Source organism: Lontra canadensis, unplaced genomic scaffold (genome assembly GCF_010015895.1).
Source record: "Lontra canadensis isolate GAN:19392208 unplaced genomic scaffold, GSC_riverotter_1.0 scaffold36, whole genome shotgun sequence".
In the NCBI taxonomy this organism is placed as follows: Eukaryota; Metazoa; Chordata; class Mammalia; order Carnivora; family Mustelidae; genus Lontra; species Lontra canadensis.
Genome location: NW_022631030.1, coordinates 3,474,656 through 3,496,468, shown reverse-complemented (window position 1 = coordinate 3,496,468; position 21,813 = coordinate 3,474,656). Strand labels below are relative to the sequence as shown.

The following is a 21,813-nucleotide window of genomic DNA, read 5'->3' as shown; positions in this document are numbered from 1 at the left end:
AAGGAAGGAAAAGAATGAAGAGTAGGAAGAGAGAACAAAGGGTACAACTGAGTGGTCATTTCTAAACTTGGTGCTGCTATAATCAGCATCATTTCCTGCAAGCCAGGAGAGCATTGTAAAATTCTTAGGAATAAATCTAAATTATCATAATTTCAGCAAGAGCAGTTCTCTAGTTAAAAAAACAAAGAGAGAGAGAGAGAGAGAGAGAAAGAAAGAAAGAAAGAAAGAAAGAAAGAAAGAAAGAGGGAACGGAACCAAAAAGAGAGAAACCACAAACGATTGCTTATCTACATTCTGGGGTTGGTTGTTTTTGGTTTGTTTAGTTCACAGTATTTATTCAAGTTGCTCCTTTTGTTGTTGTTTCCTCTCTGCAAGCCACCGTTGGATTTTTTCTTTTAGTTCTGTGTTTGGCCGGATCTGGTCCATGGTGAGGGGACTACGGTTAAAGGGATCGGTTTGGTCACTGGGACAGAGAGAGAGAAAGGGAAAGTGGTTATTTCTGTAAGTTCGAACCGCCAAAGCCCAAGCTACAAAAGCGGGCCCTTCTCCCTCTGAGAAGCCAGACGTGCTGTAAGTCTGAGTCAGGCGCTGCCTTGAGGTTAGAAAGGAGGAGAGGAGATAAAGAGTGATTCAGGAGGTTCCTAGGTTCTGCAGATTATTTCGCTACTTTGTCTCTCTGTTCCTTAACAAACTTGATTTTCACATTGCTACTTAGATCATACTTGGTTGGATTGCAGAAAGCCTGCACACTCATGTCAGCATACAGAGCTGCTGGTAGTGTTACTGACAGTCTCTCAAACAGTCTAAGGTGTTAGGGGATAAAGCTTTGGAGAATGACACCTGATTTAGTTAGCTGATTGCTGCACAAGTAAACGTAGATTATGGTTTCCTGACAGGTAAGGGGGTTTACAGTATACTTCAAGAGCTGATTCTATCTTCTATCTGTATCCTGAGGCCACAATAAAATATAAATTTTCGCTGACATTTTGGAAAAGACAGACTGCCTACTACAGCATTATGCATGTAGTGAATGCTTAATACCAAATACCACAAAGTAGAAAATTCCCTTTTGCAATGTTTAAAAAATTGTATTCCCTTAAATTTGGGTCAACTTATAGAACTTCATTTTAAATAGGAAGAGCTTCTCAGTATCCATGTCAACCTAATGCAGCAGGCCCCAGCTGGACTCGCTGGCCACCGTGGCTGAGTGAGACAGCAGCAGAAGCTGGCTTAACCTATGCATGATGGCTACAGCGTACACCGGACTTAAACAAAACAAACTTCTCATATTTTTACACCTTAAACATAATTAAAACAAGTTCAAGTCTTCAGGTTGCCATAATTTATAACATCTGATAGAAATGATTTCTTCAAGGAAGGAGCAGGTAAGGGGTTAGGGCCACCATTTCTCAACAAAGTGTCTTGTTTTGGATGTTTAAATCCTTAACAGTCAACTGATATACCTCTCCCAAAATGCCTCCCTAACTCATTTATAAATCAACAATATGAATCACATCCTGGGTGTATTAGGAACTGGGGAAAAAGGAGAGCAAACACACACGTCTATTGTCTTGAGGCTGCTCTTTGGGGCTTGCATACCTGAGCAAATGTCTGGCAATGGTGGATCTATCCACAGTGACTCTGGAGGATGGCAGCACCACAGGGTCAGACATGAGTGTGCTCATGATGGGATCCAGGAACTCATCACAGGCATCTGCGTAGGTCTCCTCCTCCTGTTGCTGGAGGTCAGCTAGAGACTAAGCACAAACAACTGGTCATTAAGGTGAATTCACAGAGCAGCTAAATTCCAAATACTCAGTGACTATAACCTTAAAAGGCCATTGAGGACCCTTTAGAGTAACAATGGCAATTCTCAGCCTTTTTTTAAAAAAAGATTTTATTTATTTATTTGACAGAAAGAGACACAGTGAGAGAGGGAACATAAGCAGGGGGAGTGGGGGAGGGAGAAGCAGGCATCCCCCTGAGCAGGGAGCCCGAAGAGGGGCTCGATCCCAGGACCCTGGGATCATGACCTGAGCTGCAGGCAGCCGCTTAATGACTGAGCCACCCAGGTGCCCGGATTCTCAGCTTTATTTTCTAAAGAGGCAAAGGACGTTATAAAAGAAAGCTGAGCATTCAACCCCAACTCCCAAACCTCAGTGTGGCTCAGCGGCTGGCAGTCATGACCAGAGATGGGTTTAAGTGTTAACAAAGAAATGTATCACACACAAGATCCCCCCGGCAGCAGTCCTACTGTAAATGTCATCACTGCAAAAGGGACAGTGGTAAGAGAGTTATTTGCAGAGTCACTCATGCAGTCAGTGTATGAAAAGCAGCTTCTGCTTTTAGGTACAAACAGGTATGGGAGGAGTTTAAAAGTAGCTTCAACATTTTGATCCCTTCATGACTCTAGTTCCTCAGGGACCCATCTGGCTAAGCTCTAGGCAAGATGGAGCTCAACTCAATAAAAAAAGTAGTTCAGTGAAGGGAACATGCATGTTAACAAAGAAGGTTTTCTTTTTTTCTTCTTTTTTTTAAATAAGGAAGGTTTTCTATTATTAGAGCCTGTGCCATGATTTTTCCTTCTTTGTAACTAATGGAGCTCTGTCAAACTCCACCAAAGGGATTAGTTGAATATAAGACAGTATTTTCATCTACAAAATATATTACTATTCTCATATAAGCTAACTACTAACTACAAATATAATGAACAAAGAAAATCTAGGGCGCTTAGGTGGCTCAGTGGGTTAAGCCTCTGCCTTTGGCTCAGCTCATGGTCTCAGGGTCCTGGGATCGAGCCCCACATCGGGCTCTCTGCTCAGCAGGGAGCCTGCTTCCCCACCACTCTCTGCCTGCCTCTCTCTACCTACTTGTGATCTCTGTCAAGTAAATAAACAAAATCTTAAAAAAAAAAAAAAAAGAAAATCTACACAAATCAAAAGACTAAAAACAACTGATCTTGAATTCTATCTGAAAAAATTCTGCATTAACAATATAGATTTTCAAGTCTATTGGTAACACTGTGCAGAAAAGTTTTCATAGAAACAGTCTACAAAAGGCTGTATATTCTTCTCTCCTAGTAGAAGCTTCTTAAATCATTTTCTGTTCTTCCCTTTCACGTTGAAAAGAGAATTAAGAATATGGCAGTGATGATACGATGATATGATATGGTGATGGATGGAATTCTTTAATTACTGTCTTGTAAACCTGAAACTAACACTGTATGTGAACTAACTGGAATTCATCTTTTTTTAAAGGTTTTATTTATTTATTTGACAGAGAGTGAGAGATCACAAGTAGGCAGAGAGGCAGGCAGAGAGAGAGGGAAGCAAGCTCCCTGCCGAGCAGAGAGCCCGATGCAGGCCTCGATCCCAGAACCCTGGGATCATGACCTGAGCCCCAAGGCAGAGGCTTAACCCACTGAACCACCCAGGCTCCCAACTAAGTGGAATTCAAATAAAAACTTTAAAAAAACTCCCAAAACCCAAATAAGGCAGTTCTAGTTATGCATGAAGCAGGAAGAATCATCCGTTTATATTTACTCAAGGCAATACCCCCCCCTTTTTAAATTTTATTTATTTATTTAACAGATCACAAGTGGGCAGAGAGGCAGGCAGAGAGAGAGAAGCAGGAAGCAGGCTCCCACTGAGCGGAGAGCTGGATGTAGGGCTCAATCCCAGGACTTTGGGATCACGACCTGAGCCGAAGGCAGAGGCTTTAACCCACTGAGCCACCCAAGCGCCCCAAAGCAATACCCTTTTTACCCCTTGAAATAGGGTAACCAGCAGAACAGTTGAGTGAACACAGTGATTTCTACTGAATAAGTTAATAAACAAATCCTCCTTGCCTTACCTTGATTCTCTCTGCTAAGTTGCTGAAAGCCACAATCATATTCCCGGGCTTATTTATTTTCTTGAGGACTCGGACTGTCTGTGCAAAGAGAGTTGGGGAATAGGAACGTCCATCCTTGGGCACCGTAGCACAGAAGTTCTCCTCATCCCTGGAAGGTCAGCATCAGAAAGAAACTGAGCATCAGAGGAAAGTTCCTGAGGAACAAGGTTCCCCATCACTTACATGCCATCAATGTTCTTTTGATACAGAAAGATTTCTTCTAATTTTTAGGAAGGAAGTCTATCAAGTATTCTGTAACCTTAAAAAGAATACTGTTTTTCTAAACACTGGTTACAAGTAGTAAAGTTTACCTTTGCACAGATATAGGCAGAATGCTGAAAATTTTAAACAGTGTCCCAGAGGTCAAACAAAATTTCATGATTAAACCTACGTAAAATTCTTTCATCAACCAACTAGAAATGAACCATTTCTTTTCTATTTCCACATAATTACCAGTCATTCCATTATCCAAACCCCAAATTAAAACATCAGCATTCCCTCTGGCTTGCCCAATTAAATCTCAGGTACCCAAGATTTAAGTAGATTGTGCAGATATCTGATACGAGCTGCTGGGGTTTGAAGTCAAATTCACTGAAGTCCTTGACTTTTAAGGCCCCCATCTTGGGGCCAACCAGGTGCTGCAGGAAGTAGTTCAGCATGGAGATGATGCGCTCAGCCAGGAAAGGATGCACAAAAAGTGATTTGATCTCTAGAAAAAAAGGCAGTCTATGAAAGCTCAACCTATATGCCATCTTTTACTTATTATGTCTTAATGTTTCACTTGGAGACCTCTGGGGAATATTTTAAAAATTATGTGAGTAATACATTTTCATTGTAGGCATGTCACAAAACATTGGTGAGCAAAAACAAATTATCAAACTACCACCCAGAAATAAACACTGTTAACATTTTCAAATACATCTTTCTAGCTTTTCTGTCCATATTTACAAACATGCATATTTTTAAAACAAAATGATGATCGCATGTATATATTCTGTAACTTACTTTTTCATTAACCATATCATAAATATCTCACCATTTTGGTAAATATACGTCCCTGTGTGACAACATGACATGATAGCAAGTGGCTGGCCTGACGTGTCTATTTAAATTAATTTCAAAATTCAGTTCCGTAGGCACACTGACCTCACATCTCAAGTGTTCAATAGCCACACATGGCTAGTTTCTACAGTATGAGTCCAGATTTATAAGCTTTTCCATAAGACAAAGTTCTGTAGGGTAGCAATGATTTGTACTTTTTAAAAAGAATTTTCCTCTTCTTCCTCCTCGATTTGCATTCTTTTTAATGGCCACACAATTTCCAAATATGTGTTACTTATCTTTATTGCTAGACATTATTTTACTGCTAGCATTCTATTATAAACATCTCATATCTATTTACACAAGATTTTATTTTTTTAAATTTGTTTTTTGAAGATTTTATTTATTTGACAGACAGAGATCATAAGTAGGCAGAGAGGCAGGCAGAGAGAGAGGAGGAAGCAGGATCCCTGCTGAGCAGAGAGCCTGATGAAGGGCTTGATCCCAGGACCCTGGGATCATGACCTGAGCCGAAGGCAGAGGCTTAACCCACTGAGCCACCCAGATGCCCCGAAAGATTTTATTTTTGAGGAAACTCCATACCCAGCATGGGGCTCACACTAACAACCCTGGGATCAAGAATTATATGCTCCACTGAATGAACCAGCCAGATGCCCCACCATTTCACTAATTAACTTCACTATGTACATATTTTGTAGACTTATTACTTCCTTACAATGATGTTGTAAGGAATTGCTAGGGCACAGGACATAAACTCCAAAAATTAAAAAAAAAAAAAATTAACACATGCCTTGTGTTGGTAAGTTAGTTTTAGTCAGTCTATTGACTCCACTACTGACGAGAGTTTAGCTCATATTTCCTGTCCTTCTCTTCCAAATAGAAATCCTAGTATCTAATCAAATCTTTGGTTAAATAATTTAGTTTATGTCATGAAGACTGTAAAAATATCACTCACAGCAGAGCCACAGAGTATCCTAATAATTACATATATAAAATAATATATATACTAAAAAAAAAGGATTTATCTATTTGAGAGACACAGAAAGAGCAGGTGTGAGAGTGGGGGGAGGGGCAGCGGCAGAGACTCTTAAAGCCGACTCCCCACTGAGCACTGAACCCAATGCGGGGCTCGATCCCACAATCCTGAGATCATGACCTGAGCTGAAACCAAGAGTTGGACACTCAACCGAATGAGCCACTCAGGCACCCCGGTAATATATATACTTTTTAATGTAACTTTGTAAAAATCTGTTTGCTTATTTTCAGAGTACCAATCACTAAATCTTTCTAACCTCTCCACCAGAAATGTAAAACTCTCGATAGAATTTTTTTTTTTTTTTTTAAGATTTTATTTATGGGACACCTGGGTGGGTCAGTCAGTTAAGCCGCTGCCTTCAGCTCAGGTCATGAGCCTGGGATCGAGTCCTGCATCGGGCTCCTTGCTCAGTGGGGAGCCTACTTCTCCCATTCCCTCTCTCTGCCACTCTACCTGCTTGTGTTCTTTCTCTCTGTCAAATAAATAAATAAATAAGATCTTAAAAAAAAAAGGATTTTTTTTATTTGATACAGAGAGACACAGAGGGAGAGGGAACACAAGCAGGGGGAGTGGGAGAGGGAGAAGCAGGCTTCCCACAGAGCAGGGAGCTCGACGTGGGGCTCTGTCCCAGGACCCGGGAATCATGACCTGAGCTGAAGGCAGACGCCCAACGACTGAGCCACCCAGGCGCCCCTCGATAAGATCATTTCTAACAGTTCTTACTTTTTGGAAATGCTCCTTCTGGAAGCTCCCATCTGTCACTCCAGTCTGGACTCCTTGCTCTATCAGCCTGTTGCATGGTGGTCATACAAGCTCCTTTTACCACCATCCTGGACACTTTGTCTCCTATGGGATTCCACCTTCCTCCTCTGGATTTACTCTCTCACTTTGATGGAATATATATATATATATATATATTTTTTTTTTAAAGATTTTATTTATTTATTTGACAAACAGAGATCACAAGTAGGCAGAGAGGCAGGCAGGGAGAGAGAGGAGGAAGCAGGCTCTCTGCGGCGCCCCTGGTTTATATCTTTTTTAACTTCTCAAGGAACGGTACACTGGAAGTAAATCTGATGCCTTCATCCCTGAAAATGTCCTCATGTTCACCTTCAAACAGAAATGACAGTGAGGGGGCCCCTGGGTGGCTCAGTGGGTTAAAGCCTCTGCTTTCGGCTCAGGTCATGATCCCAGGGTCCTGGGATCGAGCCCCGCATTGGGCTCTCTGCTCAGCAAGGAGCCTGCTTTCCTTCCTCTCTCTCTGCCTGCCTCTCTGCCTGTGATCTCTGTCAAATAAATTAAAAAAAAAAAAAAAAAGAAATGACAGTGAGGCTGGTTATAGCATTCTGGGCTGAAAAACTATTTTCCATGAGGAGTGTGCTCCAGCTTCCAATGTCACTGTTGGGAAAATCAAAGACATTTTATACTTAAAACACTGGACATCAGCTGACTTTTCTCTGGGACATTTTAGGGTCTTCTCTTTACCTTGATTTCCTGAAATGTCACAAAGTCACCTCAGAGTGAGAGTTTAAAAGGTCCTTGTGCCAGGCACATTGTGGCACTTTCCAGTTAGAGGCTTTTAGTCTTTGAGAATTTTTGGTATTATTTCTTTGATAATTTCCTCCACACCATTTTCTCATTTTGAGACTTTCTGGATTGATCCTTTGTTTTCTTATCCTTTCCATTTTAATTTCCATCACTTTTTCTTTCTTTCATGGAAGAGCTCCTTCATGTGATCTTTTAACCCTTCTACTGACAGGTAAAAATTACTTAAATTGTATTTTCAGTATCCAAGATCTCTTTCTTGTTCTTTGAATAGTACCTTTTATTGCCTCTTTGTTCTTGTTTTATGGATGCTAGATCTTCTCCTATTCCTCTGAGATTATAAACATCTCTTAAAAATGTTTTCATCCAGGGATCCCTTGGTGTCTCAGTCAGTTAAGCCACTGCCTTCGGCTCAGGTCATGATCCCAGGGTCCTGGGATCGAGGCCCGCACTGGGCTCCTTGCTCAGCAGGGAGCCTGCTTCTCTCCTTCTCTGCCTGCCACTCTGCCTGCCTGTGTGTGCTCTCTCTCTCTGACAAATAAGTAAATAAATAAAATCTTAAAAAAACTTTTTTTTTTTAAAGATTTTATTTATTTATTTATTTATTTGACAGAGAGAGAACCAGAGATCACAAGTAGGCAGAGAGGCAGGCAGAGAGAGAGGGAGAAGCAGGTCCCCCGCTGAGCAGAGAACCCGACGTGGGGCTCGATCCCAGAACCCAGAGATCATGACCCGAGCTGAAGGCAGAGGCTCAACCAACTGAACCACCCAGGCACCCCTTAAAAAAACTTTTTTTTTTCATCCAATATCTGTGTTTCGTGTTGGAGGATTTCCTCAAATGTCTGGTGATTCTTGGTTATCATTTCATATGTAATCAATAAAAAATTATTAACGAAATATTTTACTTCTTAAAAAAAAATACTAAGTCTTGGGGCACCTGGGTGGCTAAGTGGGTTAGGCCTCTGCCTTTGGCTTGGGTCATGATTTCAGGGTCCTGGGATCGAGCCCTGCGTCGGGTTCTCTGCTCAGCGGGGAGCCTGTTTCCCTCTCTCTCTCTGCCTACTTGTGGTATCTCTCTCCATCAAATAAATAAATAAATAAAATCTTTAAGGTCGTGATCTTGGGGTCCTGGGATCGAGCCCTGCATCAGGCTCACTGCTCAGCGGGGAGCCTGCTTCCCCCTCTCTCTCTGCCTGCCTCTCTGCCTATGTGATCTCTGTAAAATAAATAAATAAAATCTTAAAAAAAAAATGCCTAATAACCACATGTGGCAAGTGGCTACCGAACTGGATACTGTAGCTTGAGAGGGAGTACAGGTAAGTGTCTTTGATCTACCATATTTAACCAGAGTTCAAGAATGTTTTTCAGGTTAATACACACTACACACACACAGACACACAGACACACACACACACACACTCTCCCCCAGATATATTTATATGGCTAACTTGTTCTCAAGAAAAATTACACCAACTTATGCTTTCTGGCAAGCTCTGTGAGGGTGAATGTTTCTCATTTCAACAGGCATCTTCTTTTTTATTTTAAGTAGGCTCTGTGTCCAGTGTGGAGCCCAACGCATAGTCTAATGTGGGCTTGAACTCATGACCTTAGATCAAGACCTGAGCTGTGTGATCAAGAGTTGGATGCCTGACTGAGCCACCTGGGCGCCCCGGGCATCATCCTTCTTGAAGCTTCTCTAGTGGTTCATTTCCCTCTCAGATTGTGTAGAATACTATTGCCAGAGTCTGAATTCTTAGTTTCAGCTGGGCTGATCCCTCAAATGAAGCAGATCTTGACCACTGGATTTTTTGGGAACACAGTGCTTTGTGTCCTTACCTGATGTCAGAAAGGCAAGGGTACCAATTGTTTCATTGGACATGATGTTATGGAAACGTGCCAACTGTCCAAACATCTGTAGGCCGGCCTCCTTCTCTCGGCGGGCTTCTGGAGTCAGACTATCCCATTCACCTCGGTCTTTCTCAATCTGTTGAATCTTTATCTTGCTCAAATACTACGGAAACCAGAGGTGAAATGTATCAGAGAAGAGAGTACAGTTGAAGAGAAGATGATATTTCAGTGGTTATATTAATTTTTTAATTTTTAAAATTTATTTATCTAAGAGCGTGAGAACAGGTGGAGGGACAGAAGCAGAGGGAGAGAGATCTCAAGTAGATTCTCTGTTGAACGCAGAGTGTGATGTGGGGCTCGACCCCACCACCCAAGACAAAATTAAGAGTTGGATGCTCAGGGCACCTGGGTGGCTCAGTGGGTTAAGCCTCTGCCTTTGCCTCGGGTCATGATCTCAGAGTCCTGGGACTGAGCCCCGAATTGGGCTTTCTGCTCAGCAGGGAGCCTGCTTCCCCGCCTCCCTGCCTGTCTCTCTGCTTACTTGTGATCTTTGTCTGTCAAATAAATAAATAAAATCTTTAAATTTTATTTAAAATTGGATAAAAAGGGGCGCCTGGGTGGCTCAGTGGGTTAAGCCTCTGCCTTCGGCTCAGGTCATGATCTCAGGGTCCTGGGATGGAGTCCCGCATCGGGCTCTCTGCTCGGCAGGGAGCCTGCTTCCTCCTCTCTCTCTCTCTGACTGCCTCTGCCTGCTTGTGATCTCTGTCTGTCAAATAAATAAATAAAATCTTAAAAAAAAAAATGGATAAAAAGCTGGATGCTCAACCAACTAAGCCACCCAGGTGCCCCTTAAGCCGTTCTATTTATTTTTATTTTTAATTCTTTTTATTTTATTTTTTTTTTAATTTTTTTAAGACTTTATTTATTTATTTGACAGACAGAGATCACAGGTAGGCAGAGAGGCAGGCAGAGAGAGGAGGAAGCAGGCTCCCTGCTGAGCAGAGAGCCCGATGCGGGACTCGATCCCAGGACCCTGAGATCATGACCTGAGCCGAAGGCAGCGGCTTAACCCACTGAGCCACCCAGGCGCCCCTATTTTTAATTCTTTTAAAAGATTTTTATTTATTTATTTGACAGATAGAGATCACAAGTAGGCAGAGAGAGAGAGAGAGAGGAGGAAGCAGGCTCCCTGCTGAGCAGAGAGCCCAATGCGGGGCTCGATCCCAGGACCCGGAGATCACGACCTGGGCCGAAGGCAGAGGCTTCAACCCACTGAGCCACCCAGGCGCCCCAGCCTTTCTATTTAAAATCTAGTTTGTTTTTATTTTAATTAAAAAAAAAAAAGATTTTATTTATTTATTTGTCAGAGAGAGAGTGAGCAAGTGAGCAAGCATGCACAAACAGGGGGAATGGCAGGCAGAGGGGGAGGCAAGCTCCCTGCTGAGCAAGGAGTCCGATGTGGGACTCCATCCTAGGACCCTGGGATGCTGACTTGAGCCAAAGGCAGATACTTAACCAACTGAGCCAACCAGGCATCTCTAAAATCTAGTTTAGTAACCAGGAAAACCGGGGACTATGTAAGAAATGTGAGCCTTTATTTCTCAGCATAGGGCTGAAGTTCCATATAGATTTGTTTTACTCATTTGTTCCATGTGAGTATTATGGTCTCTGAAATAGAAAAGAGAATACATAGTATTGTGTCTGAAATCCAGGCAAAAATAAACAGGCTGAAATGAAAAAAAGGGACAAATCCTTCTTAAAAAATGAAAAACAACAAAAACAACAAAAAACAACCCATAAACCTCCAAAAGTCCCAACAAAACCAAACCCAAAACTGCCTCTCAAAAAACAAAGCTCTATCTAATATGCAAGATGTCTGGAAGGAGAAGCATAAATATTAAAAACTGTCTACTTCTCATCATTCTTGCAGTCCTATGACAATGCCATCTGGTGTCATTCTTTGTATCACAGAGCTCTTGCTCAGAAGGGTCTATTTATTACAGGACTTGCTTGTGTTTTCTATGATAGCCTATCTAAAATCAAGAAGTATGGGACTATGAAAAAAGCAGGAACTCTCCTCACAGATTAAATACAAGTTACTGGGGTGCCTGGTGGCTCAGCTGTTAAGCATCTGCCTTTGGCTCGGGTCATGATCCCAGGTTCCTGAGATCGAGCCCCACATTGGGCTCCCTGCTCAGCGGGAAGCCTGCTTCTCCCTCTCCCACTCGCCCCTGCTTGTGTTCCCTGTCTCCCTGTGTCTCTCTCTGTCAAATAATAAATAAATCTTTATAAATAAATAAATAAATGTATGTATGTATGTATGTATGTATGTTACTGGGGGACTGCAAATCAATATGAGGAACTTGTGGCTGTCCCACAGGCCACCTGCATGGCTTACCTGCCTCATGTCCCTTTGGGCCACTGCCTTAGCTTTCTTACACCAGTCACCAATAAGGGAACTTTTCTCCTTAAGATTTTTTTTTTATTTTTTTAAAGATTTTATTTATTTATTTGACAAAGAGAGAGAAAGCACAAGAAAGCAGAGCAGCAGGTAGAGAGAGGGGGAAGGAGGCTCCCCACTGAGCAGAGAGCCCCATTCGGGGCTCGATCCCAGGACCCTGGGATCATGACCTGAGCTGAAGGCTGAGGCTTAACCCACTGAGCCACTCAGGTGCCCCTTTCTTAAGATTTTTTATTTATTTATTTGACAGAGAGAGAGAGAGAGAGAGAGAGAGAGAGAGAGAGCGCGCGCGCACAGCAGGGGGAGCAGTAGGCAGAGGGAGAAGGAGAAGCAGGCTTGCCGAGCAGGGAGTCTGATGCGTGGCTTGACCCCAGGACCCTGGGATCATGACTTGAGCCAAAGGTAGACGCTTAACCAACTGAGCCACCCAGGCACCCCAGGGAAGTTTTTTTTTTTTAAAGATTTTATTTATTTATTTGGCAGAGAGACACAGTTAGAGAGGGAACACAAGCAGGGGGAGTGGGAGAGGAAGTAGCAGGCTTCCCACGGAGCACAGAGCCCGATCTGGGGCTTGATCCAAGGACCCTGGGATCATGACCTGAGCTGAAGGCAGACGCTTAACAACTGAGCCACCCAGGCGCCCCCTATGGGAGTTTTTAATATGAGCAAGAAGCAGCTCCATGAGGGACGAGTAAGGGTATGATGCACTGAAGCTGATGACAGGTACCCAGGTGAAGACTTTGGGAAACACACATTTCAAATGTAAAGATCTGAAAGCCTACGGATAGGTGAAGAGTACTGGTGACCTGCAGTGTTTATATGAAAAAATAACCAAAACCAGAGATTTTTTTTCAAGTAGTGGCACAAAAATCGGAATCTTTCAGGAACGGGATAAGAATCATTGCCTTAGTGAGTCACTGTTACTCATGGGTTGGGATGGAAAATGGTTGAAAGTCATTGACCAAACGCGAGGTCTTAGGATTTCCTTCTGTGCTGCTAGCATGATTAATCATGCTGGTTTACCTTAGTTTTAGCTTTCTTTTCCACTTTTTTGCCAAAATATCACCCTCATTTATGAGCCTTCAATGACCCTTGATATTGGGTCTCTAATGGAATAATATCAACCTCTGTAATGGCAAGGTTCATGGTACATTACTTCTCATAAATTTTTGGTGTCCAAACTGGTACTATGGGCATAAAGATTGGTCTATTCTTTTTTTTTTTTTTTTAAGATTTTGTTTATTTGAGAGACTGAGAGAGCACAACTGGAATGGCAAGGGTCAGAGGGAGAAGCAAGCTCCCCACTGAGCAGGGAGCTTGATGTAGGACTCGATCCCAGGACCCTGAGATTGTGACCTGAGGTGAAGTCTGACTGAGCCACTCAGGTGTCCCAAGACTGCTCTATTCTAATTTGAAGGTAAAAAGTATGTATTTATTATTTGATAAGGGCAGTTAAATCTGTTCTAAAGAATTTTTATTTAAATATTTTATTTATTTGTTTGTCAGAGAGAGCGAGCGAGCACAAGCAGAGGGAATGGCAGGTAGAGGGAGAAGCCGGCTCCTCACTGAGCAGGGAGCCCAATCCAGGACTCAATCCCAGGACCCTGGGTCATGTCCCAAGAGGAAGGCAGACGCTTAACCAACTAAACCACCCATGGATCCCTAAAATTTTTTAATTTACTTATTCTTACCTGTATGGCTTCATCCAGGAGGAAGATGGCATCGTTCATCAGCAGGTTAAGAAAGCGGAGGAAAAGCGGGGGATTCATGGCTTCTAAATTCTTAGAGGCATAGTCAGCCAAATCCTGTTAAGTCCCAGCCCAAGACAAAACCATTTTAGTACCGAACCACAACTCACTGGGGCTTATCTGAAGTAAAACTCAGAGAACTCAGCTTTGGCTTCACCAAAAACTCTCTCACCTTAATGCTCTCTCGATAGGTATCTGTTCCCCACATGTACCTTAGGATGGGATACATGGGACGTCGGTAATTAAACTTCTGTTCAAATTGATGGGGGTCTCCTGGAATAGGGTAAGAGCAAAAACCCAGAAAAGGTGGTGCTACTAGAGAAAGATAAGAGTTTATTCCTGGGAAGCCATTTTCTTTTATTCTGAATGTGTCAAGACTACTGGTAAAATCTGCCCTGGGAGTTTACAAAGGCCCAGAATGATAGCCAAGTATTTACTTATTTCCTTACTGACAGAATAAGAGGGAGACAGACAGGGGTGCCTGGGTGGCTCAGTCAGTTAGGCATCTGCCTGCAGCTTGGGTCGTGGTCTCGGGGTTCTGGGATCGAGCCCCGCATCGGGCTCTCCGCTCAGCAGGGAGCCTGCTTCTCCCTCTCCCTCCGCCTCCTCCCCACAGCTTGTGCTCTCTCACAAATAAAAAAATTAAAAAAAAAAAAAATTAAAAAAAAAAAAAAAGAGGGAGACAGACATAAAAGATGCCACATGCAGAAAAGGACAAGGACCAAGTTGTCCACTAAAAGCCAGGGGAAACAAATGCTTCCATATCCAAATGTAAAGTCTTATCGGACTCTGAATGAGGCCTCCAAACTGACCATTGTGGCAGTGACAGCCTGTGCTGAACAGGATATTGAGTAACCTCCACGTTCCTCATAGACAGCATTCCAGCTGCAAGATGAACTGGCTCTTAGTTACTCTGAAAAATCAGGTCAGGGGCTAAAAACCTGAGGCTTATACTGTTTTGACCAATCAAAGGAACCGCTCCATCTTTGTAGCCTGGGTCATACAATGAAAGTAGAATATGGGATTTGGATTCAGAATATATAGGTTTTCCCTTTAGCTCCACTTATTTCAAGTCTCTTAATATTTTTTAACTTCTACTTGCTCAGAAATAAACCAGGAATTAGAATCGCATGTAAAGGGTTGAAATGGTCATATAATGAGATAACTGCAGTGATTCACTGTGTGACTGTATATGTATTAGGAAGATTTACACGAACTATCTCATTAGTTGTCACTTCACCTTTATAGATGAGGACACTAAGGCTCAGAAGTGAGCAAGTGACAAAACCAAGACTCAAATAGGAAAGGCACTCAGAACAATGTTAAATATCTCTTTAAATGTTAATTGTATTTATCACCGGATGGTAGGACAACTTTTTTTAATTTAGAACATCTCTTTTAAAAGGGGTCTTGTATAAGTGCCTAACATATATTATTTACTGGTTGAGATGGGGTACAGTTTACTTTTGATCTCAGGGTGGTGAGTTTGAGCCCCATGTTGGAGACAGTTTACTTAAAAAAAAATAAATAAAAAAAGATAGGGTGCCTGAGTGGCTCAGTGGGTTAAGCCTCTGCCTTTGACTCAGGTCATGATCTCAGGGTCCTGGGATTGAGCCCCGCATCAGGCTCTCTGCTCAGTGGGGAGCCTGCTTCCCTCTCCCCGTCTGCCTGCCTGCCTACTTGTGATCTTTCTGTCAAATAGATAAATAAAATCTTAAAAAAAAAAAAAAAGAAAGAAAGAAAGAAAAAAGAACTGTCCCACTATTCAGCAATTTTGAGGCAGATAAAAGTAAGTACTTGGGGTCGGGGTGACTAGGTGAGTCAGTTGGTTATGACCTTAGGGTTGTGAGACTGAGCTCTGCACTGGGCTCTACACTGGTGTGGCGCCTGCTTAAGGTTCACCCTCTACCTCTTCTCCCGCCCCTCCCCAACCCCCACTAAAAAAAGAAAAGAGAAAAAAGACATAGGTTGTAAATGAACAGGGTACTTTGCTAGAACATAATTAAATCAAGCATGTAATAAAATTGGTAAGAGTATGTGGGTCTTTTTTTTCAGATTTATTACTTTTTTTAAATTAAAGATTCTTTTTATTGTCAGAGAGAGTGTGAGTGTATGCACATGCACAAGCAGAGGAAGTGGCAGGCAGAGGGAGAAACAGGCTCCCCACAGAGCAAGGAGCCTGATGTGGGACTCGATCCCAAGACCCCCATGATCACAACCTGAGCCGAAGGTAATCACTTAACTGACTGAGCCACCCAGGCATCCCCATAGATTTTATTTATCTATTTGAGAGAGAGAGAGAGAGAAAGAGAGAAAGAAAAGCAAGAGTTGAGGGAGGGACAGAAGGAGAAGAAGCTGATTCCCTGCTGAGTGGAGCCTGACATGGGCCTCCAACCCAGGACCCTGAGATCATAACCTGAGCCAAAGTCAACTGCTTACCAACTGATCCACCCCAGGCAACCCCCACACCCTTGTTTTTCTTTTTGAGGTGAGACAGAATCAACCTGATTCTACCACTTAGTTGTATGACACAGACAAATTATCTTTTCAAGCATTCATGTCCTTGTATATGTACAACAGGGATGATGCAGTAAAACTTGCCAGATGGTGACAAATTAATGAAACAATGTAAGAAAAGCACTTAGCATCAAGGCTGGCACATAGATATTCCATAACTGATGGCTGATGCTATTTTTCTGACATTAAATACTAATCAAGCTAGGGGACTCCACTAGGATCTGCTTCTCAGTTCTGGACTGCTTTACCTGTAAACTCAATGTCCACAAAGACCTTGATTAGAGCTTCTGCAAGGTGGGGTGCATAGGGAAAGTTGCAGAACACACGTTTCCGGTGGAACACACTGGTTACCAAGGGATTTGGTGTCTGGTCCAGGTGGGGCATCACTGCTTCCAATACCTCAGCCAGTTTGGCCCTTAGGTGAGGATTCTTCATTCTGCACAAAGGACAGAAAGCCAGTTGAGCAGGTAGAAAAGTTAACTCTCAAACTGATGACTATTTTCTCCACATGAGGAGCCAAAACACCCTCTACCACTGCTGGAAGAGAAAAAAGGGTTCTGTCATGTCCAGGCTGTCAGTTTCTGTGGGTAATGTAGGGTACAACATCATTCAACTTTTGAGATCACAGCTGGCCAAGTATGAGGATGAGTACTCAAGTTTCTCAATAATGTCTAGCCATTCTGTTTACTCTTCTATAATAATCTACTGTTTACTGCTTACATTCCCTGACAGTTTCATTGAGGAGAAACCTGCCTTTCTAAGCTTCCTGAGGGCCAGGGTCAGGCCACAGTTCTTCTACATTACTGACGCTGGACAGCACGTGTGCCTAATAAATCCTGGTTGACTCATGACTTCTCACTGGGTCTGCTCAGCTCAGGGAAGGACTGGCTTCTACCTACTTCTCACTGACACGGCTCAGGGCATTGCGCATCATTCCATTTGCACACACGGTTTCCTTTGGCCTGACACCAAAAACGCCAGGGAAGCAACTCTACAGGTCAGAGGGTATCTCTGAGAAAGGGGAGCAGAAGCTCTGAATGAGAAGATGAGATCTGAAAGCATTTACCTGTGTTTACTGCTCATGCAACTCAGAACATTAAGGGTAAACTTTGTGACCATACAGAACTGGCTGCACTGGTAAGGTTTAGGCATTAAGGTAACTATTTTAACCAGCCACTTGCAGTGGAATTCCCACTGGCTCTCTCACAAGCACGTTCGGATTCTTTGTAGGCAAAGTCCTTGGCTTGTTATGCCTTTCAAGATGGGGGATTTCTGGCTACCCCCGAGCACGGTCAGGTGATTCATTAGTGTTAACCCCACTTCTGAAGGCAAGCCCTTATGATTCAGGCTTGAGTGTTCTTGGTTGAGAAGTTTTCTGAATGCTCTGCACCTCTAAGTGGTATCAGAGCCAAGCTTCCAACACCTCACCTTTCTATGCTTCCAGTGAAAATCGTAATAAAGTGAAGAACATGTTCTAGGGAGTCGGCAGATGTCTCCAAGATGTCATCAGCAAAGCGGCGGAGAAAAATGAGGAAATCGCCCAAGTTATCTGCAAAAAATTCTGAAAAAGAAAACATTTACTGCAATTAGTGAAGCATCTGACTTTCTGTATTAAGCAATATTGAAATTCCTCCCTTTTGCTCTACCTAATGAAGGTTAAAAAGTCCCAATGTCTTGTAGGTACCAAGAATGGAGACAAGTTCATAAATGCAGACTCTCCTTTAAAGATAAGTCAATTTTTCAGGGCGCCTGGGGGGCTCAGTCATTAAGTGTCTGCCTTCAGCTCAGGTCATGATCCCAGGGTGCTGGGACCGAGTCCTGCATTGGGCTCCCTGCTCGGTGGGAGGCCTGCTTCTTCTCCCACTTCCCCTGCTTGTGTTCCCTCTCTTGCTGTGTCTCTGTCAAATAAATAAAGTCTTTGGAAAAAAAAGGAAGGGTAAGTCAATTTTTATTTCTATCCAATTCAACATGAAAACAGCAGAGACACAAAATACTGTTCACACACCAGTGCAACTTAAGAAGGTACACTGATAGGGGCGCCTGGGTGGCTCAGTGGTTAAAGCCTCTGCCTTCGGCTCGGGTCATGATCTCAGGGTCTTGGGATCGAGTCCTGCATCGGGCTCTCTGCTCAGCAGGGAGCCTGCCTCCTCCTCCTCTCGCTCTCTGCCTGCCTCTCTGCCTACTTGTGATCTGTCTGTCAAAAAGGAAAAAAAAAAAAGGTACACTGATAGACATTCATTTCACACTCAAGGTTAACTGTGTATTAAATAACCCTTTAGGTGGATAAAGAATCTTTAACAAAGATGAATACATTAGATGACTCTGGTCATCCATCTCCAGGATGGTCCTCCAATTGTCTTTGCTTCCTGGTATTCATGTCCTTGTGTGTCCCTCCCTACACTCTCCCAGAGGATAGGCATATAGGAGCAATGGTATATTATTTCCATGGTGAGGTTATAAAGCCTATAGCTTCCTTGCTCTCAAGGAAGCCAGCTGCCATACCATGAACAGTACTAGTGAGAGATCTGTGTGACCTGGAAAAGAGGCCAGTAAACAAATGAGGTCTGCCAACAACCACATGACCTGGCTTGTAAGCAGATCCTCCAGTTCTGGTCAAGGCCTCAGATTCCTGTGGCCTTGACCGACAGCTCGGTCACAGCCGCACGAAGAGACCCAGAGGCAGAACCATGCGGCCAAGCCACTCCTGGACTCCTGACCCACAGAATACGTGTAAGACGACATTTGTTTTAGGTGCTACATTTTGGGATGATCTGTTATTTAGCAACAGATGACCAATACGGTGATCAAGAACATATAACCTGATTTGGATAGACAGCATCTGCCTACTCCTCACCGACAAACCTACATACACAATCTCCTTAACCAACAGGGGATCATAGTTTTTCTTCCCCTGAAGAAGAGCACAGGGAGAGTCGGACAGATAAATTTAGAAGACGGACAATGGAAACAACATTAATGCTAAAACTAACAGCTCTGAAAACCCTGGCTGCACTTAATCGTTTGAGGATTGTTTTCTGATACACACAGAAGTGGGGACACAAGGCCGAGGAAAAAGCTGTTGGTTCCCCCATCCTTTGACCAGTAGATATTATCTATAAATTTGAGATATTTCTCCAAAAACAGTTGAATGATCATTAAGGATGTGTACTTTGACGGTTAAACTTCCGAAGTGACCCCATGAAACTTAGCTAGCTATAAATAGGCAGTTCCCAAGGAAGAGCCCTCTTACCTGGCACATAAGCCAAAGAGCTGTAGCCATCTGGCAAAGGAAAAGTTAGCTCGACTGGCTGTGAGCCCTCATTGCCTATGGCCAGCTGGACGAGCAGAACAGCCATGGACACCTGCAAGTTGAGACAGTTCTGCAGCATCTGGGGCTCCGTCATGGCAGTCTTGGTAGAAAGGTAGATGGTCATCAGCCGTTCAAACTGCTCACGAAGGTTGTCAGCGGCAGGGCTAGAAGTTTGCTGAGCATCTCGCCAGGCAACCTGCAGCCGATGCAGGTTCTGGTTGATTTTTACCATCTGATCATGCAACCTGCCCCCAAGAAAGAAGAAGAGACTGGGTCAGGAGGCTCATACAGGACAGCTGAGTACAGATCGTTCCAGAGAAACAAACCCTCATTTATTTATTCTAGTATCCTCTTTCACGATATAGGGAGCTGCGATTGTGGTGACACGGAAGGCACTCGCACAGCTTACTGACAGGACAGGGGCAGGGTTATAGCTCTGGGAAAACGTCACCAAGTATTTGACATAAATGACACTAACTATAAATAGCAACCTTCAGATGAAAGCACCATCCAGAGACCAGTAGCTTTCTTGAGGAGGGTGTAGACTGGGCTGTTACCATGTAAAATAAATAACGATTAGACAAAGTACAAAGACAGCCCAACAGGATAGTCTGACACTGCACAGTTGCAATGATTGTACTTGGGTATATTATATGGACAGTTTTTCTACGGTTAGTTGAGAACAAAAGCTCGAGGAGAAGGACTCTAAGTTAGTAACGACCACATATAAACTGGTAGCCACCTGGGATGCAAACCTAAGAAACAGCTTCCAGTCCTTTGTTGTTCAATACAAAAATTACATTATTTTTTACAAAGGGTCAGCCAAATGTTCTCTAATGAAAGGAAGCCCTGTAATTCAATGTTACGGATAGTTGTCTCTATGGATACAGTCCAAAGTCATCTTCTTTGGCCCTGTAGACAATGTCTACGGTTAGCAAGCCAATATGGGGAGTCTAGATGACACTCATTTCTACGTCTGAATGTCGGTGGCTGAGCAGGTTAAACATATGCTGTGTTACCTATTGTGTCATTTAAAATGTCGATGACTGGGATAGAAAAACTAATAAAGACAGAATTTCACTTTTCTAGAAATTCACCGAGTTTTAAAAAATCCTCTGTGCCAATGTAAATATCCTGAGAAGACATTAAAAACTGCTATTCTCAGTACCTCTTCCTAAGGACTGTACCAACTTTCTTTTTTTTTTTTTTTTTAAGATTTTATTTATTTATTTGACAGAAAGAGACACAGCGAGAGAGTGAACACATGCAAGGGGAGTGGGAGAGGGAGAAGCAGTGCTGAGCAGGGACCCCGGTGTGGGGCTCAATCCCAGGACCCTGGGATCATGACCTGAGCTGAAGGCAGATGCTTAAGGTCTGAGCCACCCAGGTGTCCCTGTAACAACTTCCTTATTTAAACTTGCAGTCATGATCAGCTAAACCAGAGGACAGAAACAATCACAAAATGGTGTGTGGCCTGCCAGAACCAGAACTCTAGTTCTTAAATTTTCACGCTTCTAGAATCCTTTTGATCTTTGATACATAAATCTTTTGTGGTCCTACTGATCTTATTGGTATCCCTGATAAACATTTCATTTCTTCTTCTTTTTTTAAATTTATTTTTTTATTTTAAAGAGAGTGAGAGAGAGTGCATGCGCGTATATGCTCGAGCCCCAAACATTTCTTTAATTTTGTCAGTTTTGTCTCTGTACCATAGACTAGAGCTTGGTCTTTTTCATCAAGAGTAGTAAGTAATGAAAATTCAAGAGCAGACAGTGAAAAGTTAAAAGAATTCCACTTTCACAGATCACAATAGGAAGATAGTGATTTAAAAATTTGCCAGTTTAGGGGCACCTGGGTGGCTCAGTCGGTTAAGCGTCTGCCTTTGGCTCAGGTCATGATCCCAATGTCCTGGGATCGAGTCACACATTGAGTTACCTGATCAATGGGGGAATCTGCTTCTTCCTCTCCCTCTGCCTGCTACTCCCCTTGCTTGTGCTCTGTTAAATAAATAAAATCTTAAAAATTTTTTTTGCAAGTTTGGGGGCCCCTGGTGGCTCAGTTGGTTGAGTCCAACTCTTGATTTTAGCTGTAGTCATGATCTCAGGATTGTAGGATGGAGCCCTGAGTCAGGCTTTACGCTTAGCGGGGAAGTCTGCTTGAGGATTCTTTCTCCACCCCTCCCCGCCCCTTCCCCTGCTCTCTCTCTCTCTCTCTCTCTCTCTCTCAAATAAATAAATCTTTTAAAAAATTTTCATGTTCAGTGGACAATACTAGTGTCTTTAATTTTAATTAGTGTAGCAAGTAAAAAATGAAAAGTAAAGTAAAGTAATCTGGACAAAAGTAATTCACATGAATATGACAAAGTGCATATAAAACCCCATTCCTTTTAGATCCT

At 42.9% G+C, this 21,813-nt stretch overlaps 1 protein-coding gene across 1 annotated transcript in view; it reads right to left on the bottom strand.

Moving 5' to 3' along the window:
- Nucleotides 1-211: 211 nt before the first annotated feature.
- UBE4A (ubiquitination factor E4A) overlaps nucleotides 212-21,813 on the bottom strand; it is a 38,899-nt gene continuing 17,297 nt past the window's right edge. The window contains exons 11-20 of the mRNA XM_032868619.1: nucleotides 19,359-19,663; nucleotides 17,537-17,669; nucleotides 16,357-16,544; nucleotides 13,764-13,864; nucleotides 13,535-13,648; nucleotides 9,371-9,545; nucleotides 4,420-4,600; nucleotides 3,853-4,000; nucleotides 1,600-1,757; nucleotides 212-463 (exon numbers count right to left, since the gene is read on the bottom strand). Of these exons, the coding sequence (XP_032724510.1) occupies nucleotides 334-463; nucleotides 1,600-1,757; nucleotides 3,853-4,000; nucleotides 4,420-4,600; nucleotides 9,371-9,545; nucleotides 13,535-13,648; nucleotides 13,764-13,864; nucleotides 16,357-16,544; nucleotides 17,537-17,669; nucleotides 19,359-19,663 (1,633 nt within the window). The 3' untranslated portion in view covers nucleotides 212-333. The remainder of the gene's footprint in view (nucleotides 464-1,599; nucleotides 1,758-3,852; nucleotides 4,001-4,419; nucleotides 4,601-9,370; nucleotides 9,546-13,534; nucleotides 13,649-13,763; nucleotides 13,865-16,356; nucleotides 16,545-17,536; nucleotides 17,670-19,358; nucleotides 19,664-21,813) is intronic.